Genomic DNA, 18,694 nt, shown 5'->3' on the forward strand with positions numbered 1-18,694 from the left:
GTAGACATAAAGGAGAAGGCCTTGAACAATCAAAGGTCGAGGTAAAAAAAATGCCAGCATTTGTTCGCTGAAACCTGAAGAAACATGTCGTTAAGAAATTTATTAGAATAGGCTTATCCTAACTCGGACATTGAATACTGTGGTGAAAGGGAACTGGAATCAGAAGACTTAGATTCAGGCCAGTTTTATACTTGGGACCTGAAGTCAGCCTCTTCCTTTCTCAGCCTCAGCTTCTTATATGTTACTCGTACATTATTGTTACAAGGATCAAATGAGAGAATATTTGTAAGTGTGTTGTCAACTGTAAAATGCTATACGCATGAAAGGTTTTCTTTTTTTTTCCTAGGAAAAGCCAGCCAAAGTCAAAGTGGAATTGACTTCTGGAGTCTCCTCCAAAGGCTCTGTGGTTAAAAGAAATCAGCAGCCTCTCACCTCTGAGCAAAATTCTGCTAAGGAAAACTCTTCCAAACTGACTCTGGAGAACTCAGAAGCTGTAAGCCAGCTCCTAAGTATAGCTCCTCAAAGAGACGTGGGTGAGGAGAATGAGTGGGAGGAAGTGATCATCTCAGATGCCCATGTTTTGGTCAAGGAAACTCCTGGGAATCGTGGTACAGCAGTCATTAAGAAGCCAGTGGTCAAGAGTGGTGTGCAGCGTGAGGTCTCTCTGGGGACAGCTGAGAATGACACTCCTGGACTAGACATGCCACCACCAGCTGAGGGGACCAGCACCTCCAATTCACTCCCTGCTCCTAAAAAGCCTACAGGGTAACCCAATGTGTTTATTTTTTCCCCCATTTTAAAAAATATTTATATATTTATTTGTTTATTATTTTTTGGTTGCGTCGGACCTTAGTTGCGGCACGTTGGGATCTTTTGTTGTGGCGTGTGGGCTCTTCGTTGCTGTGCGCTGGCTTCTTTCTAGTTGTGGCGTGCGAGCTTCAGGGCTTGCAGGCTCAGTAGTTGCAGCATGCGAGCTCTCTAGTTGTGGCGCGCAGGCTCCAGAGCACGTGGGCTCTGCAGTTGTGGCACGCGGGCTCTGTAGTTGTGGTGCGTGAGCTTAGTTGCCCCGCGGCATGTGGGAATCTTAGTTCTCTGACCAGGGGTCGAACCGGTGTCCCCTGCGTTGCAAGATGGATTCTTAACCACTGGACCACCAGGGAAGTCCCCCAGTGTGTAATATATAATTACAGCATTGTGTTTAGAATAGCAGCTTGCGAAGTGCCCTATGTTTATTTTGTCCCATGTCCTTACAGCATTCTTGAGAGAGATAGCAGAGCCCAATTCATGGTTTCTATTTTAGAGATACAGAAGCTGAGGCCTAGAGACGTTGATTTGCTTTTCCTCCTACACTCTGCTGGCTATTCACTGCTGTCCCGTTCCTTATACATCTCTTCTTGTCAGTCTCCCTAAAGCAGTTATTACAGAGTCTTGATGGTACAGGCTGTGGGCAATGTTACAAACCTAGCATCCAATTCTGGATACTACATTTGGAAAGAGAAGCCTTATTAAGGCATCTTTATATAATAAAGATTCCTGTCCTGGTGGTCATAGAACTAAATTCTGGTTGTGACTTTGTCCAGGGCTTCTGTTTGACCGTGGGCATAGTCATTTCATACCCATTTTCCCCTCTGAAAAATCTTCAGTTGGGTGTTATAAAAAAAAATCGTATCCTCAATGGCTGACCATACAGCCTGAAAAAGATTGTGTGTAAAGCTTGCAGCCCAGTGCCTTGCAGATAGGAGAGGTCCATAAGTGTGGGCTGTGTTTCCTTCCTTCCTTAAAGGCTTTCTCACCTTAGAGGCTTGACTGAATTCTCCATGTATGTAGCTCCTTTACAGAGGCAGCTATGGTCGTAAAATGGAAGGCTCTTTTTTGTTTATATCATTGGTTCTCAAAGGGGAACAGTGCCCCAGGGGACATTGTGGCAATGTTTGGAGACATTTTTGGTTGATACAACTGGGGAGGGAGTGCTACTGGCATCAAGTGGGTAGAGGCCAAGGATGCTGCTAAACAGCCTCTTGCAACAGAGAATTATTTGGCCCAAAATGTTAGTAGTGCCAAGGTTTAGAAATTCTGGTTTATATTATTACGATTAAAAAACTTTTATTGTTGAATAGAAAATATATTCACATAGTTCAGACTGCAAAGGTGTAAGGAATATATACTGAAAAAAATGTCCTTTCTGTCCCATCCTTGAGTGCTCCATTCCCATTTCCCAGAGACAATATTCCCAACTTTCTGTGTTTTTAGAGATAATTTTAAGTATATGCAAACAAATAGGAGTGTATGTGTTTATAATTAATATTGTTAAATTTTAAAAGTCAAGATGTTGAAGTATGTATGTTATGCTACCATTTGTGTAAAGAAAGGTAGGGAAAAAATACATGTGTGTACACAGATATATATATATACATACATAGTTGACTCTTGAATAGACATGGACTTGAACTGCGTGGGTCCACTTACACGTGGATTTTTTTCATTACGTATGTAATACAGTACTACATGGTGTGCAGTTGGTTGAATCTGCCAGATGTGGAACCCTGGATATGGAGGGCTGTGAAGTTTATCAGTGGACTTTTGACTCCATGGGGGTCAGTGCCCCTAATACGTGCTGTTCAAGGTCAGCTGTGTGTGTATATATATATATATTTTTCCCCCACCTTTCTTTACACAAATGGTAGCATAACATACATAGTTTGACGTCTTGTCTTTTAAAATTTAACAGTATACTTTGAGATGGTTCCGTGTCCTTAGAGAATGAAGCCGTGCACTTTTGGGCAGGTGAAGCACTTTAGCAAACGTGTATTGAGGCCTTCTATGGGCAGGCTTTATGCTCGACCCTGGAGCTACAAAGTTGAAGAAAACATGAACCTCGTTCTCCAGGGTCTCTCTGCTGCCCTCATGTGGGAGACTGATACACTTTAAATACTTGGGCTGATAAGAGGCAGATTAGATGTTATAACTACAGTAGCTATTGATATCCCTCACTGTAGGCACTGTTTGCACTTTTTTATCTTCATAATGACCCCATGAGTACATGTAATTGCGTATTACAAACGAGGTAAACAGAAGAGTAAGATTTCTTGCCCAGGGTTACACAGCTATTTAATGGTTTAATTAATGTCTAAAGCCTGACAGTTTAACCAGGACACTATTCTAATAAAGTGCTATCTGAAGATTGCACTTTGGTTTTCTTCCCCTTGGTCTGGAATGTCTGGGAGAGTTCGCTTCTTGTTTTTTTTTTCAGAGTTGACCTGCTTATTCCTGTGCCCAGAGCCTCAGAGCTTAAAGGCAGAGCACGGGGCAAGCCCTCATTACTGGCTGCAGCAAGACCCATGAGAGCAATTCTTCCAGCCCCAGCTAACGTGGGTCGAGGCAGCAGCATGGGACTGCCCAGGGCCAGGCAGGCCTTTCCCCTGAGTGGTAAGGTCTGGGACAGACTCGGGAGGAGGGACTGTCTAAAGGGAAGGGGACAGGAGTCGGGGTTGAGCATGGAGATGAGAGACTTAGGGAGACTCTGAATGCACTTAAGTCACCAGTCTGGCTCCTGGTTGTCTCAGATAAGACTCCCTCTGTGAGGACTTGTGGCCTGAAGCCAAGCACGCTGAAGCAGCTGGGCCAGCCCATCCAACAGCCATCTAGCACTGGTGAGGTGAAGGTAAGACCCCTTCCCCAGAGGGGGAGCCATCTGTGGGGGGGGCTGGCTTCTCCGAGAACAGGGCTTCCATTGAGTGTCTCAAAGCCATAGGCAAAAAGCCTATTCTTACACTGGTAGAACTGTGGGAGGAGGGTTAGCATGAATGAGTTACCTGTTTTTTAATTAGTTTCTTTTTCTGGTTATAAAAATGAATGCATGTTTTAAAATTTTTATTTAGAAATAATTTAAAACAAGAAAAGTTGCAAGACTAAAAGTAGTACAAAGAGCACCCATGCACTCTTTACCTAGTCACCTATTGTTAACATATTAGCCCATTTTGCATTATCATTTGTGCTCATTTGTCTTCCCAATTGTGTGTGTGTGTGTATGTTTAAAATACACATAATTTAAAGGTAAGTAACATGGCCTTTTACTCTTTAATGCTTCAGTGTGTATTTCCTAAGACTAGAGATATTCTGTTACTGAAACATTGATACTTTATCATTTGTATTCCAGTTTCATCCGTTTTACCCAGTTTTGTCCTTTATAGCATTTTCTACGTTAGTACAGGATCCGATCTAGGATTAGATGCTGCATTTAGTTGTCATGTCTTTTTAGAAAAAATGAATGCATGGTTGTTGTAGAAAATAAAGAAAATTCAGGTAAGGCAGAAAGAAAATAAGTCTCTTCTGATCCTGCCACCCAGAAATAACTGTTATTGATGGTCTGGTGTGCGCTCATTCAGCCAAGTCCTTTCCTGCATTTGTCTGTGTTTATCTTTTAAATGTAATTTTTTAAACCTAAAAGCATGGCTCTTTCTCCATGTACTGGTTTGTAACCAGTACAATTCATTCCATTTAATGATAGAGCTATTAAAGACTTCCCAGGTGTCAAAATTGTATATGTTCAAGTATATGTATTATTAGATTTTTTTTTATTTCTTTCGCCATATGTGACTTGAATATGATCAAAGATCCCTAAATCAGCACTTTTGTGAGCATGACCGTCAGTAACAAACACATTTCTACATCACAGCCTGGTAAATATATACATATATATACACATTAACAGTATAATGAAACTATGCCCTTATTTTATGCAGTCATTTTTCCATTTCTTTTTCCAAAATGCTGGTTTCAGCCCATTAAGTTAATTTCACAACCCCTCAGTTTGAAATTGAAAACCCTGACATGGACCAAATTGGAATAGGAATATCAGTCTGCCATCTCCCTTGCCATGTGCTCTCTGTCAGGTAACTGCTTTTGTTTGATAGTTCTAAATTTGCCCCAACAAGGCTATCAGCCAGCTTCTACTTTGAAGGTTGATCTGTTTTCACCCAAATGTGGTGTCACCACTGGGTGCATGTGTGATCTTGGGGAATAGAAGGATAGTAATCGCGTCTGCTTTAGCTGCTTCCTAGATTTCCAGCCCTTTGATTCCCTTCATGTGTGTAAATTCCCAGTCTTCTGTGTAGTTTCCTTTTAATTGGCAAATTGGGTATTTGTTAAAAAGCCATAAACCCTTTTACTAGTCTTAAACCAGTTAAGTTACATGAAAAAGTTACATGAAATCTTATGTTCTGAAAATTAACTTAAATTCATTATTACAGAATAATTATTTTTAATTTAGAATGCTTTCTTCATCTTTTCTTTTTTACATTCCATATAGAACATTTGAAAATTTTTATAGATAGTGGTAAAATGGAAAACAACCATGATTTTCATTTTCCCCTCAACCTGTGACATTTTAGTGAATAATCTTTCAAACTTCTTGTGTTTTTTTTTTTTTTTTTTGGCTGTGCCATGCAGGTTGTGGGATCTTAGTTGCTTGGCCAGGGATTGAACCCAGACCCCCAGCAGTGGAAGCATGGCGTCCTAACCACTGGACCACCAGGGAATTCCCCAGACTTCTTTATGTCAGCATAATTCAACCACATATTTGTGTATAGAGCTATTACATGCTTTTCTTGATAGTAGTTGTAAATCTGACTCATAGTGTTTCTGATATGCAGTGTTAGAAGTTGTGCAAAAGAGTGTGGGAACCCCTGGAGTTGAAAGTGACACTCAACCTTTGGTGGGCTGGTGACCGCTGACTAGCATTTCAGAGGGCTCATTTGGAGCATAGGTCTACAAATGCCTGGGCAACTGTTTCCTCAGGCTGTTTCAGGACACAGGACCTCAGGAGTTTGACTGAGGTTCAGAAGCACTAAAATAATTTGTTTTGATCTACAGCTACCAAATGGCCCAGCCAACAGGACATCTCAGGTGAAAGTTGTAGAGGTCAAGCCTGATATGTTTCCTCCATATAAGTATAGCTGCACCGTCACACTGGTAAGTGCAGACAGGTGATGGGTTGACATAGAGGTGGTTTGATTGTGTGGTTGAGGGTGAGTAGGAGTCTGAGGTGGGTGGGAAGTGGTACTTGGGGGTGAGAGTAGGGTGAGGGATAGATCATAGATTCTGAAGATCCTGTCATTGGTACAAATGATAGCTACTGGGTGAATCATCTAGGTTTGTTGTTTTTCCCAGGTGAGATCCATGAAGTGTAGGCCAGCTGAGACCAGGATATTTCTTTTGAGAGTAGCTGGAGATGAGAATCCAGTCTAGCTTCAACATTCAGCAGTCTTTGGACCTTTTAGCCTCAAAAGTGTGGTCTACATATAAGTTTGAGAAATGTACTTTTTTCCTCCCTAAAACAGAGTCACATTCAGTACTAGTATCTGAAAGGGTTTGAGAAGTGCTTTAGTAAAAACTTATTTTGTTTAGCCTCGTGTTTGTCACCAAGGTTTTCCCTCCCCCACTTTAATTTTTAACATAACACATGTTAACATCCCAATAAATGAATGTGTGACTCTGGGGTCGTCCTTTTGCAGGGTAAGCAGCCTAAGCAGTGGAATAAGCACTGGGTGTCGAAAGACCTAGTCCAAAAGTGGTTCTGGCTCTGCTGCTAGCATGCCATCTAACCTTGAGCAAGGCTCTTTCCTTCTCTGGTCCTCAGTTTTCACTGTCTGTAAAATACTCTGTTGGTTTAGAAAGCGTGTTAGGGCTTCTCTTGCTCAACATTCTCTAATTTTGTTGATCCTTAAGGTACCAATCAGCCAGGTATCATTTGGCAGTTTCCCTGGACGAGTAAGGTACACAGATCTTGAGAAAACAGCTAGATTTTTAAAAATTCAGAAACTTTATTGAGCACCTGCTCTGTGCCATGCCCTGTGCTAGGATTCAGTAGGAACAAGACAGTGCATAGTATGGTGGGTCAGTGCCTCATCTGGCCTGATCTTGGGGAGAGTGTCTCTCTTATTCTAGAGAGCTGCTCAGGCTTCTTTTTCTAAAGACCTAATTACTACCTTCTCCATGCCATCCATCCCTTCACTACCTCTTCCGTTTGGCTATGAGAGGCCACTAGGGATACCATCTGGTGGGAACTGCCCAGGACCTTCTCTTCGGCTGATTAGACTGCAGCTTGTCGTAGGAGTCTAGATGCCAGAGGTTTGAGCTTAAACAGTCGAGAAGTCAAAGTTTATCTTTATTGGAGCTTGAAATCTTCGGTTCACCACAGTCTCTGGCACTCTGTTAGAACAGGCCTGTTTCACTCTGCTGATTGCCTGGACCCTGAAGGCATTTGAATTTCTGACCTTTGAGATTCAACTCACTTGTTTCACAGATAGGGAAGGACTTGTCAAAATTATTTAGGCTGTATTAAGACTGAAAGGGGATAGCTGCAGAAAAAGTATCTTGCTTCAAGGCTCTTGGAGAGTTAGTCTAAATCTGGTTTTGTGATTGCCCTCTCTGTTTTACCAATAGCAGGTCATCCTGATTCTTGACTCTGCCCAGGTGTAAGTTGACTTGTAGAATTGAACTACAGTCTTACTTTTTTAGGATTTGGGCCTGGCTACATCAAGAGGTCGGGGAAAGTGCAAGAATCCCTCTTGTAGCTATGTCTACACCAATCGGCATAAACCGAGGATTTGTCCCAGCTGTGGTTTTAACCTTGCCAAAGACCGGACTGAGAAAACCACCAAGGTTCTCGTGAGTTCCTTCCCCAAACACACCCCACAGCCTTGGATTGGGTTCTGTTAGCAGACCTGCTTCAGGAGAAATAAAAGGATTTCTTAGTACACAATAGTAGTTAGCACCTGAACTGGAACCAAGTTACAGGTTCTGAACCTGGGCAAGTGCCTTCTTTCTGGGCTTCCTTGTCCTCTTTGCCAAGGTGAGGGAGCTGACCAGATACCTTGATCTCTGAGGACCTTCTAGCTCAGTGGACCAAGATTTCATTCACGGGAGTGCCGGGGGGAAGCCAACACAGGCCTTAAAGAGGATTCTGAAGAAGAGAGGGGTGGAAGGGTTACATCCTTTTAGCTCTGAGGCTGGTGAAGGGCCTGTAAATAGAATTTTGGTAAATACAGAGTGCCAACCCCAGGACTTTGTAGATGAGATAACTGCTTCTCAGGTTTCTTGCAGAGCATTTGGCCAACCACAAAGCTTTACTTCTAGCAGTGTTGGCAGGCCTCCTCCCTGAAGTTGGACCAAACTATTTGGATAGTAAAACACATTCCACTTGGCTCCTTAGGGCTTGTTTTTTTCTGTTGTTTGTTGGTTTATTAGAACCAGGGAAAATAGGCAGTTTCAGAGGGCCTCTTAATTTCCACATGTGAATTTTTTTAAGTGAACAGAAGTAGCACCTAAGGCAGGGAACAGAATGACTAGGATGAGGGTAAGAAGAGAGATCTCATTCATCCGCTTTGCAGGGAAAGAGGATGGCACGCGGAACAAGAGGTCAGGATCCAAGATGGAGCCTGGTTACTCCAGATCTGAGCTGCACCTCACAAGATGTGCAGGATGTGGGTGGAAGGGGAAGGCATGCCATATACTCAAGGACTAGTATGAGCAGAAGTGAAGAGGTAGGGAGTCTGGTGTTCGTTGCATTGGGTTAGAGGAGAGAGTGTGCGGGGAGGATTATGGAAAAGAAGTCTTGAAAGGCATATTGGGGCCATATCATGGAAGATCTTTAATGCTAAGACCTGGCAGTTTGTTTTTTAGGCAGTGGGGTCACACTGAATGTCCTTGAGCCAGGGAGATACCCAGAAGGTTATGTCAGGAGGTCACGGGGTTTGGGAGTGGACAGGACTGGGTGGGGGCGGGGGGGGGGGGCAGGTACTGCCTCAGGCTAAGTTTTCTATGCATATGGAGGGGAGGGGCTTTCTGGCAGATGAATCTCACCCCCCTGATCTTCAGATCTGTGCTTAAGGTGGTGTTCTGAGGTTATCATCTTTGTGAGAAAGGGAAGTGGAACTAAAAGGAAAAAAACACTGAGACTAGGAATTGAGAGACCTGCCTGGGAGTGACCCTAAGCTGCTCGCTTTCCCTCTCCTGAATTTTTGTTTCCCCATCAGGAAAACAAGGCAGGCAAGGTAGATTAGATCTGGGCATTTTATTCTCAGGGCCATGAGCCCTAGAGAAGACTCAGAATTGAGCTTAAAGGCATCTGTAAACCCTTGAAATTGCATGTAAAATGGTTCCATACCTTCCATCATATTCTGTTTTTCCACACGGTGCCCTCTGCTGGCAGTGAGCTTTCCTTTTGGTTTCTCCATGTGTTTAATGTGCTCCGCTTCACGTTAAAAGCATCAACCACACCCTGTCTTTTTTTTTTTCCTTCAAGAAAGTGAATGTTATTTAATAAATAGGGATGATTGTAGTGCAATATAAAGAAAACTGATTTAGATCTACAGCTTATACCCCAAATGAACTCCATGTCAATTATTTGGTTATAGAAATGCAAAAAGAAAAAAAAAAAGTAAAGCATTAGTTACAAAAAATAAAGTTATGCTACCATTCCCAGAATTTAAATAAAGTATGAAGAAACATTATAACATTGTATTACTCAGACATTTTTTGTTTGTTTGAACTGTTTCCTTAAGTCAATTTCCCAGAGTAAAACTGTTGGTACACACACAACACACATTTTCATGGTTCTTGATAGGTGTTGAGAGTCAAATTCAGAACATATGTTTTTGACAAACATGAGAATACATATTTTTAGACAGAATTCAACAAAATATCTGAACTAAAGCCCATCCAGAACATCATACATTCTGTAATTACAACAGAGAAAATTAGAAATAACCTGTGTCCACCATTGAAATAAAATAAATTATAACATATCTTTATAACTGAATATTAAGATGCTGCATAAAAAGATAAATATAAAGATTAGTCTGCAAAATGGAAACGGTTTATGATCGAATAAGTGAAAAAATTTAGATGGTATGGGTACTCTAATTAGAACTCTGTAGAAATGTGGATATAAAGATTCTAAGGAAGCGTAGAGAAATAGAAAATATTGACCACACCCTGTCTTGACTCCCTGTTAGCTCCCTGTGAGACCATGATTACTTGTAGGACAGGTGTGTCTGTTGCCCCCATACTACTTCCTTTTTTTTCCCCCCCAACTGGCCACGTGGTTTGTGGGATCTTAGTTCCCAAACCAGGGATTGAACTCGGGCCCTCAGCTGTGAGAGCGAGAAGTCCTAACCACTGGACCGCCCAGGGAATTCCCAGTCCCTATACTTCTGATGCTGGAGCTTGCATATATAATGTGTCAGTCCATGATTATGGAATGGAATTGAGTTCTGTGTAGGTAGATGGCTCTGAACATTCCTTTTTCCTGTTTCATTGTAGCTGTTGATGTGACTTGCAGTGTGAAAATGGATGTTGGTCTCTAGATCTGGAATGATGAGGTGACTTAACTTTCCAGGTTAGACAGGAGTTATCTAGGCACCTTTTGCCAATTGGTTTCAAATCCCACTCTTATTATATTCTTCTATCTTCGGCTAACTGGTAGCCGCTTACCACCATGACCCTCATCTTCAGACATTCCCTCACCTTCTAATTCTCTAAATTTTGGAGAAGCAAAATATAATTATTGTTTTCCACAAAATAAAACACTGGTCAGAAACCCAAGGTCCTTTGTGTGCCTTCTCTTTGGAGTCCCCTGGTGACCATACATTTCCTGTGCAGTTTGTTGCCAGTGGCTGTAATTAAGACCACAACATCTCTGGGCTGGAATGATCTTCATTCCTTTCCATCTTTCATCTGTGGCTCAGAGCCAAAGGATAGTACGCTTTCCAACCGATCTTCCAGCCCACGATTCAACATAGTCATGACTGGGAACACACAGCCTCCTGGGGCAACTCATTCTAGTGTCACTCAGCTCTTCTACAGCCATTCATTCATTCTTTCTTTCAGCAAGCATGTGTATTGAATGCCTATTATTGGTCAGGCTTTTGGGGCTACAAAGATGAATAAGACATGGCCACTTCCCTCTAGGAGCTTACAGTCTAGTTGGGGGGAAAGATAGGTAACCAAACTGTTACAGATAGTGAGACGAGTTGTCGTAGGTATACTGAGTAATAAGTTGTTACTAAGCAGTTAACTTCTATAAAACAAAATAATGTGTCCAGCAAATATGAATTAGCATCTTTTGTGTGCCCTCATGGTGGTATTGGGAATCAGTAAATAAGCAGGGCAGGGGACTGGTTTACCAACTGTGAGAAAATGAAATCTGCAGTAAAGGAGTAGACTCTGGGCGCAAGAAGGAGGGCTTGATTCACGCTGCATTTGCACAAGGGATCAGGGAGGGACCTCCATTGAAAAGGGACCTGCCTCAGAAGGACCTGTTTCAGTGAGTGTTTCAGAACCTTGTTTCCTGGAAGCCTCTGACTGGTGTATAAAGTTCCCTTGTACCAAGAAGCCACACACTATTAAAGATAAATGCTTTAAGCTGCACAGGCACTTGTTTATAAATCAGAATTACCATTCATAGAATTTTTGTTGCAATACTATCTCATTTACTGTACAACAACTCTAGGAGATTATTAGTATTTTGATCCTTCATTTTGTAGGTGAGGAAATTGAGGCTCAGGAAGATTAAGTAAATTGCTGTGGGTCACCCATGTATATAGCTGTTCAGTGGCCTAACCAGAATTGAACCCCTGGACTGTTAATCCTCCAAACCCAATACCCGGTGAATGGGAGCTGACTCTTGAAACCATTACCAAGAGGTGTGTATAATCCTCTCATTCTACTGGTAGAGAAACAGCGCTAGAGAGAGAAAACACCTGCTGTGAGTCACACAGTGAGTTATTAGCTGAGCTGGTTAGGAACCTAGGTTTCCCACCTCTCAGTCATGGGCCCATCCCTCTGCCACTCATGGTTTTCGCCTCACACTGGCTCTTTGTGCCCTGGGCGCTTAGTGATCGATCCACTCTCTTCAGGAGGCGAGCTCACCACTCTCGGATGTGCTGAGCGCCACAGAGCCCCTGAGCGCAGCCCAGAGGGAGATCCAGCGCCAGTCAACGCTGCAGCTGCTGCGCAAAGTCCTGCAGATTCCTGAGAATGAATCAGAGCTGGCTGAGGTCTTCGCCTTGATTCATGAACTCAATAGCTCTCGACTCGTCCTGTCCAACGTGAGTGAGGAGACGGTCACCATCGAGCAAACTTCTTGGTCGAATTATTATGAGTCTCCATCCACGCAGTGCCTTCTCTGTAGCAGCCCATTGTTCAAAGGGGGACAAAAGTAAGCACCTCTTTCAGATTTACCCTTCCCTAGCTGCCCCATCTTACTTGGCCCGTATTGCCCCTTTCTTCAAATACCTTTAAGGCTATAACCTTTGAAGATGTTCTTAGCTTTTCTTAGGTTTCCTTTACTTTTCCAATTGTCAGAAATAAAATAATAATGATAATAGTGATTATCCATCATTTCTATTGAAATGTTACTATCACCAACTTAGGATTTAGTTTACTTCTGGACTGCCTGGCATAATGCTTGGATTTAGGAATTCATTGGGATTGGTTAAATTGGGTAATAAGTTCAGAATTATATTAACTTTAGGGGTGATTCTATAGGCCAGATTCCAGCGAAGTGGGAACACCCACCTAGAAAATCCTTGGAACGCAAGTCCAACACCTTCATTTGCCTACTATATTTAAAGTCTTGAGGATTTTTGCCATTGATCATTGAGCCCAGGAACTGCATTCAGTTGATTTCCCTTCTGTTTTTTGTTGATGTTCTTGGTACTAGCTCCCTGGCCGGGCCCCAGGAGTGCTGGTTGCTGACAGCCAGCTGGCTGCAGGTGGTGACTGCCCAGGTGAAGATGTGTCTGAATCCCCATTGTTTGGCCCTGCACAGCTTCATGGACATCTATACAGGTGGGTGCCAGCCTTTTTTCCCTCAGAGGGCATGTTTGAGAACAGCCTCTGTGGGTCCGACCTCTAGTCCTTTCAGACTGGATCTTCTCTCAGATAGGGCTTCTGAGGAAGAGGTCGTTTTTCCTCCTGGGTATCTCAGCCCCAGAAGATTCCGTTTATCTCAGAAGTGTTGGGACTCTCTTATCAGTGCTCTTTAAACAAAGTTAATTTTAAAATAACAGATCTTCGTTGTGGAAAAAAACAGAAAATGCTGACAAGTAAAAAGAAGAAACTAAAAATCACTAGCAATCCTACTGCCATGAGATGAACACTTAACATTGTGCTCTGTAGTCTTTCAGATGTGTTATTCATCCCTGCAGAATAAAAGAAGATATAGGATTTATAGATCTATAGTTTTTCTTTGAACAAAAGTGGGGCTGTGCTGGATGTTGTTTTGGAGTGTTCTTTTTAAATAACAGCGATGTATCATGGACATCTTCCTATGCCAGCAAGTGGAGAAATAAATACATGACCATTTTTAAGGAGTGTGTGATGTTGCATTTTAGAGTCCTCTTAATAATTAAGTCTTTTGTACAGCCTTAATTATTTCCTTTAGGCAAATGCTCAAAAGTGAAATTGCTGCATGTTCACCCTTTCCTTCCATTCATTCCTCAGCATCATTCATTGAACACTGACCATGTACCAACCACTCTGAAAATTTGAGTCTTGGGTTTTATATGTAGAATGGAGTGCTGAAGATTAAAGAGTATTTATTATTCTCCTTGTCTTCAGAACCTTATGGTGCCTTATTTTGAATTCATGCTTTTATTGTCTTGTTTTGCCAGATTGAGTTTGTACTACTTTATGCTCTTGTCAACAGTTAATGAGAATGCCATTTCCCTGCAGTCTGTCTCAGCCTCTAACACCTAGGGTTTATATATATTTTTTTAATTTTAACTTTAAATTTACATGCAGTAAAATTTGCTTTGCTGTTGTGCAGTTCTGTGAGTTCTGCCAAATGCACTGAGTTGTGTAACTGCCACCACAATCAGTATATAGAACAGTTTCATCACCTCAAAACATTCTTTTTCTGTCCCTTTGTAATCAAAACCACCCCTCACCCCTAACCTCTAGCAACCATTTGATATTTTCTTCATTCCATATAGTTCTATCTTTCCAGAACATCATATAAATCCATAGTACCATTTTGAGTTTGGCTTCTTTCACTAAGTGTAATGCCTTTGAAATTCATCCATATTGTTCTTGTATCGGTAGATTGTTCCTTTTTATTGTTGAGTAGCTTTCCATTGTGTGGAGCATCACACTTGATTTATCTGCTCACTCCTTGAAGGACGTTTGGGATTTTACCAGTTTTTGGCAGTTATGAATAGAGTTGCTGTAAACATTCATGTATAGGCTTTTTTTTTTTTTTTATTGGAGTACAGTTGCTTTACAATGTTGTGTTAGTTTCTACTATACAGCAAAGTGAATCAGTTATACGTATACATATATCCCCTCTTTTTTGGATTTCCTTCCCATTTAGGTCACCAGAGAGCACTGAGTATAGTTCCCTGTGCAATACAGTAGGTTCTCATTAGTTATCTCTTTTATACATAGTATCAATAGTGTATATATGGCAATCCCAATCTCCCAATTCATTCCACACCCCACCCCCCCTTTCCCCCTTGGTATCCGTGTTTGTTCTCTACATCTGTTCATGTATAGGCTTTTGTGTAAACAAAAATTTTCATTTCTTTTGGGTGACTACCCTAGGAGTCAGATTGCTGCACCATGTGGTAAGTGTATATTTAATTTTATAAGAAATCGCCAAACCGTTTACCTAAATGTTGGTGCCATTTTGCATTCCCTCTAACAATGGGTAAGAGTTCCAGTTTGCTTCATTTGTCAGCACTTGGTAGTGTATAGTTTTTTGTGTGTGTTTTAGCCATTCTAATAGGTGTGTGTAGTAGTAACTCATTGTGGTTTCAGTTTCTATTTCCTCAATGACTTAAGATGTTGAGCATCTTCTCATGGGTTTATTTGCCATCTGTATTTCTTTGGTGAAGTACCCGTTCCATCTTTGGCCCATTGAACTGGGTTGTTTTCTTGCTGTTGAGTTTTAAATGTTCTTTATATAGTCTGCATACACATCCTGTGTCAGATAAGTGATTTGCAGATACTTTATACTTTATTATGGTCTGTGGCTTGTATTCTCATTCTATTAACACAATCTTCCACAGAGCAAAAGTACTTAATTAAGATAAAGATCAATTCATCAATTTTTTCTTTTAGAGATTGTTTTTGATGTTATTGCTAAGATGTCTTTACCTAGGTGGAGATCATAAGTATTTGTCCTATGTTTTCTGCTAAAACTTTTATAATTTATGGTTTATATTTAAGTCTATAATCCATTTTTAATTGATTTTTATATAAAGTATGAGGCCCAGATTGAGGGTTTTTTTTTTTCCATTTGGACATCCATTTCTTCCACCATTTGTTGAAAAGTAGTCCTTTCTCCTTTGAATTGCCTTTGCTCCTTTATTGGAAATCGATTGGTCATGTATGTGTGGGTCTATTTCTGCACCCTGTTCTATTGGTTTATGCTGTCTATCCTTTAGCAAATACCGCATGTTGTCTTGATTACTGCAGCTTTGTAGTAAGTCTTATAGTCAGGTAGTGTGAATCCTCCAACCTTGTTTTTTTTTTTAACTGTTTTAGTTTCTTGCATTCCCATATAAATTTTAGAATCAGCTTGTTAGTGTCTACAGAATCCTGCTAGAATTTTAATTGGGATTGTGTTAAATCTGTAGATCAGTTTGGGGAAGTTTGACATGCTTAAAGATACTGAGTCTTCCAAGCCACGAACATGGTCTATCTCTCCATTTTATTACATTTTCTTTTGTTTTTCTCGTCAATGTTTTGTTGTTTTCAGCATATAGTTCCTGTACATATTTTGTTAGATTATACTAAATGACATGGTTTAATTTCTAACTGTTCATTGCTAGTATAGAAATACAATTGGGTTTTGTCTATTGATTTTATTCAGTGACCTTGCAAAACTCACTTATTAACTTTAGGAACTTTTTGTAGATTAGTATTATAATTTTTTAAATTTTGTCAATTTGATAGGTAAAAACTGAAATATCATTTTTAAAAAAATTTTTTTATTGAAGTATAGTTGATTTACAATGTTGTGTTAATTTCTGCTGTACAGCAGAGTGACTCAGTTATATACGTATATACATCCTTTTTAAATATTCTTTTCCATTATGGTTTATCCCAGGATATTGAATATAGTTCCCTGTGCTATACAGTAGGACTTGTTGCTTATCCAGTCTATATGTAATATGTACTAACCCCAAACTCCCAGTCCATCCCTCCCCCACCTCTCTTCCCCCTTGGCAACCACAAATCTGTTCTCTATGTCTGAGTCTGTTTCTGTTTCATAGATAGGTTCATTTGTGCCCTACTTTAGATTCCACATATAAGTGATACCGTACGGTATTTGTCTTTCTCTTTTGGACTTACTTCAGTTGGTATGGTAATCTCTAGTTGCATTCATGTTGCTGCATGTGCCATTATTTTTTTATGGCTGAGTATTCCATTGTATATATGTACCACATCTTCTTTATCCATTCATCTGTCGATGGATATTTAGGTTGTTCCCATGTCTTGGCTATTGTGAGTAGTGCTGCAGTGAACGTGGGGGTACATGTATCCTTTTGAACTACATCTTTTTCCGGATATATGCCCAGGAGTGGGATCACATGGTAATATCTTTTTAGTTTTCCATAGTGGCTGCACTAACTTGCATTCCCACCAACAGTGAAGGAGGGTTCCCTTTTCTCCACACCCTCTCCAGCACTTATTGTGTATAGACTTTTTAATGATGGCCATTCTGACTGGTGTGAGTTGGTGGTACCTCATTGTAGTTTTGATTTGCATTTCTCTAATAATTAGTGATGTTGAACATCGTTTCATGTGCCTATTGACCATCTATATGTCTTCTTTGTATAAATGTCTGTTTAGGTCTTCTGGCCATTTTTTGATTTGGCTGTTTGGTTTTTTTGTTGTTGTTGTTGAGTTGTATGAACTGTTTGTATATTTTGGAAATTAAGCCCTTGTTGGTCACATTGTTCGTAGATATTTTCTCCCATTCCATAAGTTGTCTTTTCGTTTTGTTTATGGTTTCCTTTGCTGTGCAAAAGCTTGTAAGTTTGATTAGGTCCCATTTGTTTATTTTTGTTTTTATTTTGTTTATTTTCTCTTGCCTTGGGAGACCTAAGAAAACATTGGTACAGTTTCTGTCAGAGAATGTTTTGCCTACAGTCTCTTCTAGGAATTTTATGGGGTCTTGTCTTATATTTAAGTCTTTAAGCCATTTTGAGTTTATTTTTGTGCATGGTGTGAGGGTGTGTTCTAACTTCATTGATTTACAGGCAGCTGTCCAACTTTCCCAGCACCACTTGATGAAGAGACTTTCTTTTTCCCATTGTATATTCTTGCCTCCTTTGTTGAAGATTAATTGGCCATAGGGGTGTGGGTTTATTTCTGGGCTCTCTATTCTGTTCCGTTGATCTGTTTGTTTTTGTGCCAGTACCACACTGTTTTGATTACTGTAGCTTTGAAGTATTGTCTGAAGTCTGGAAGGGTTATGCCTCCTGATTTGTTCCTTTTCCTCAGGATTGCTTTAGCAATTCTGGGTCTTTTGTGATTCCATATAAATTTTAGGATTATTTGTTATAGTTCTGTGAAAAATGTCCTGGGTAATTTGATAGGGATCGCATTAAATCTGTAGATTGCTTTGGGTAGTTGCCATTTTAACAATATTAATTCTTCCAGTCCTAAGTTTTGTTTTTTGTTTTTTGGGTTTTTTTGGGGTGTGATTTTAAAAGGTATTGTTTTTTTCACATTCCCTTTCTGCTATTTCGTTGTTGTAAAGACTTTCTGTATGTTAATCTTGTATCCTGCTACCTTGCTAAATTCATTTATCAGTTCTTTTAGTTTCTGTGTGGAGTCTTCAGCATTTTCTATGTATAGCATCATGTCATGTGCATATAGTGACAATTTTACCTCTTCCCTTCCAATTTCTTTTTCTTGTCTGATTGCTGTAGCTAGGACTTCCAATACGATGTTGAATAGAAGTGGTGAGAGTGGGCATCCTTGTCTTATTCCAGATTTTAGCAGGAAGGCTTGTCATAAATAGCTTTTATTATGTTGAGATATGTTCCCTCTATACCCATTTTGGTAAGAGTTTTTATCATGAATGGATGTTGAATTTAGTCAAATGCTTTTTCTGTGTCTATTGAGATGATCATGTGGTTTTTGTCTGTTCTTTTGTTAACGTGGTATATAGCACATTGATTTTGTGTATGTTGGTCCATCCTTGTGAACTTGGGATGAATCCCACTTGGTTGTGGTGTATGGTCTTTTTTATGCATTGTATTCAGTTTGCTAGTGTTTTGTTGAGAATTTTTGCATCTATGTTCATCAAAGATATTGGCCTGTAGTTTTCTTTTTTAGTGAAATCTTTGTCTGGTTTTGGTATCAGGGTGATGGTGGCTTCATAGAATATCTTTGGGAGTGTTCCCTCCTCTTCAGTCTTTTGGAAGAGTTTGAGAAGGATCAGTAGAAGTTTTTCTTTGTATGTATGGTAGAATTTGCCTGTGAAGCCATCTGGTCCTGGAGTTTTGTTTGTAGATAGTTTTTTTAATTACATATTCTATTTCAATTCTAGTGATTGATCTGTTCAAATTATCTGTTTATTCTTGATTCAATTTTGGTGGGCTGTATGTTTCTAGAAAGTTGTCCATTTCTTCTTGGTTGTTGAATTTGTTGGCATATGATTGTTCATAGTATTCTT

General features: G+C 40.3%; 1 protein-coding gene across 4 annotated transcripts in view; it reads left to right on the forward strand.

Moving 5' to 3' along the window:
- HMGXB3 (HMG-box containing 3) overlaps positions 1 to 18,694 on the forward strand; it is a 61,969-nt gene that overhangs the window by 19,546 nt on the left and 23,729 nt on the right. Inside the window, exons 7-14 of one of the 4 annotated variants that reach the window (XM_057540275.1) lie at positions 347 to 493; positions 590 to 765; positions 3,251 to 3,426; positions 3,564 to 3,661; positions 5,872 to 5,970; positions 7,519 to 7,668; positions 11,919 to 12,220; positions 12,725 to 12,852. In XM_057540275.1, the coding sequence (XP_057396258.1) occupies positions 347 to 493; positions 590 to 765; positions 3,251 to 3,426; positions 3,564 to 3,661; positions 5,872 to 5,970; positions 7,519 to 7,668; positions 11,919 to 12,220; positions 12,725 to 12,852 (1,276 nt within the window). Of the gene's footprint in view, positions 1 to 346; positions 766 to 3,250; positions 3,427 to 3,563; positions 3,662 to 5,871; positions 5,971 to 7,518; positions 7,669 to 11,918; positions 12,221 to 12,724; positions 12,853 to 18,694 lie in introns of all 4 variants that reach the window. The other 3 variants (XM_007188665.3, XM_057540274.1, XM_057540276.1) reach the window with 3 other exon arrangements.

Source organism: Balaenoptera acutorostrata, chromosome 2, assembly GCF_949987535.1.
Source record: "Balaenoptera acutorostrata chromosome 2, mBalAcu1.1, whole genome shotgun sequence".
Lineage (NCBI taxonomy): Eukaryota > Metazoa > Chordata > Mammalia > Artiodactyla > Balaenopteridae > Balaenoptera > Balaenoptera acutorostrata.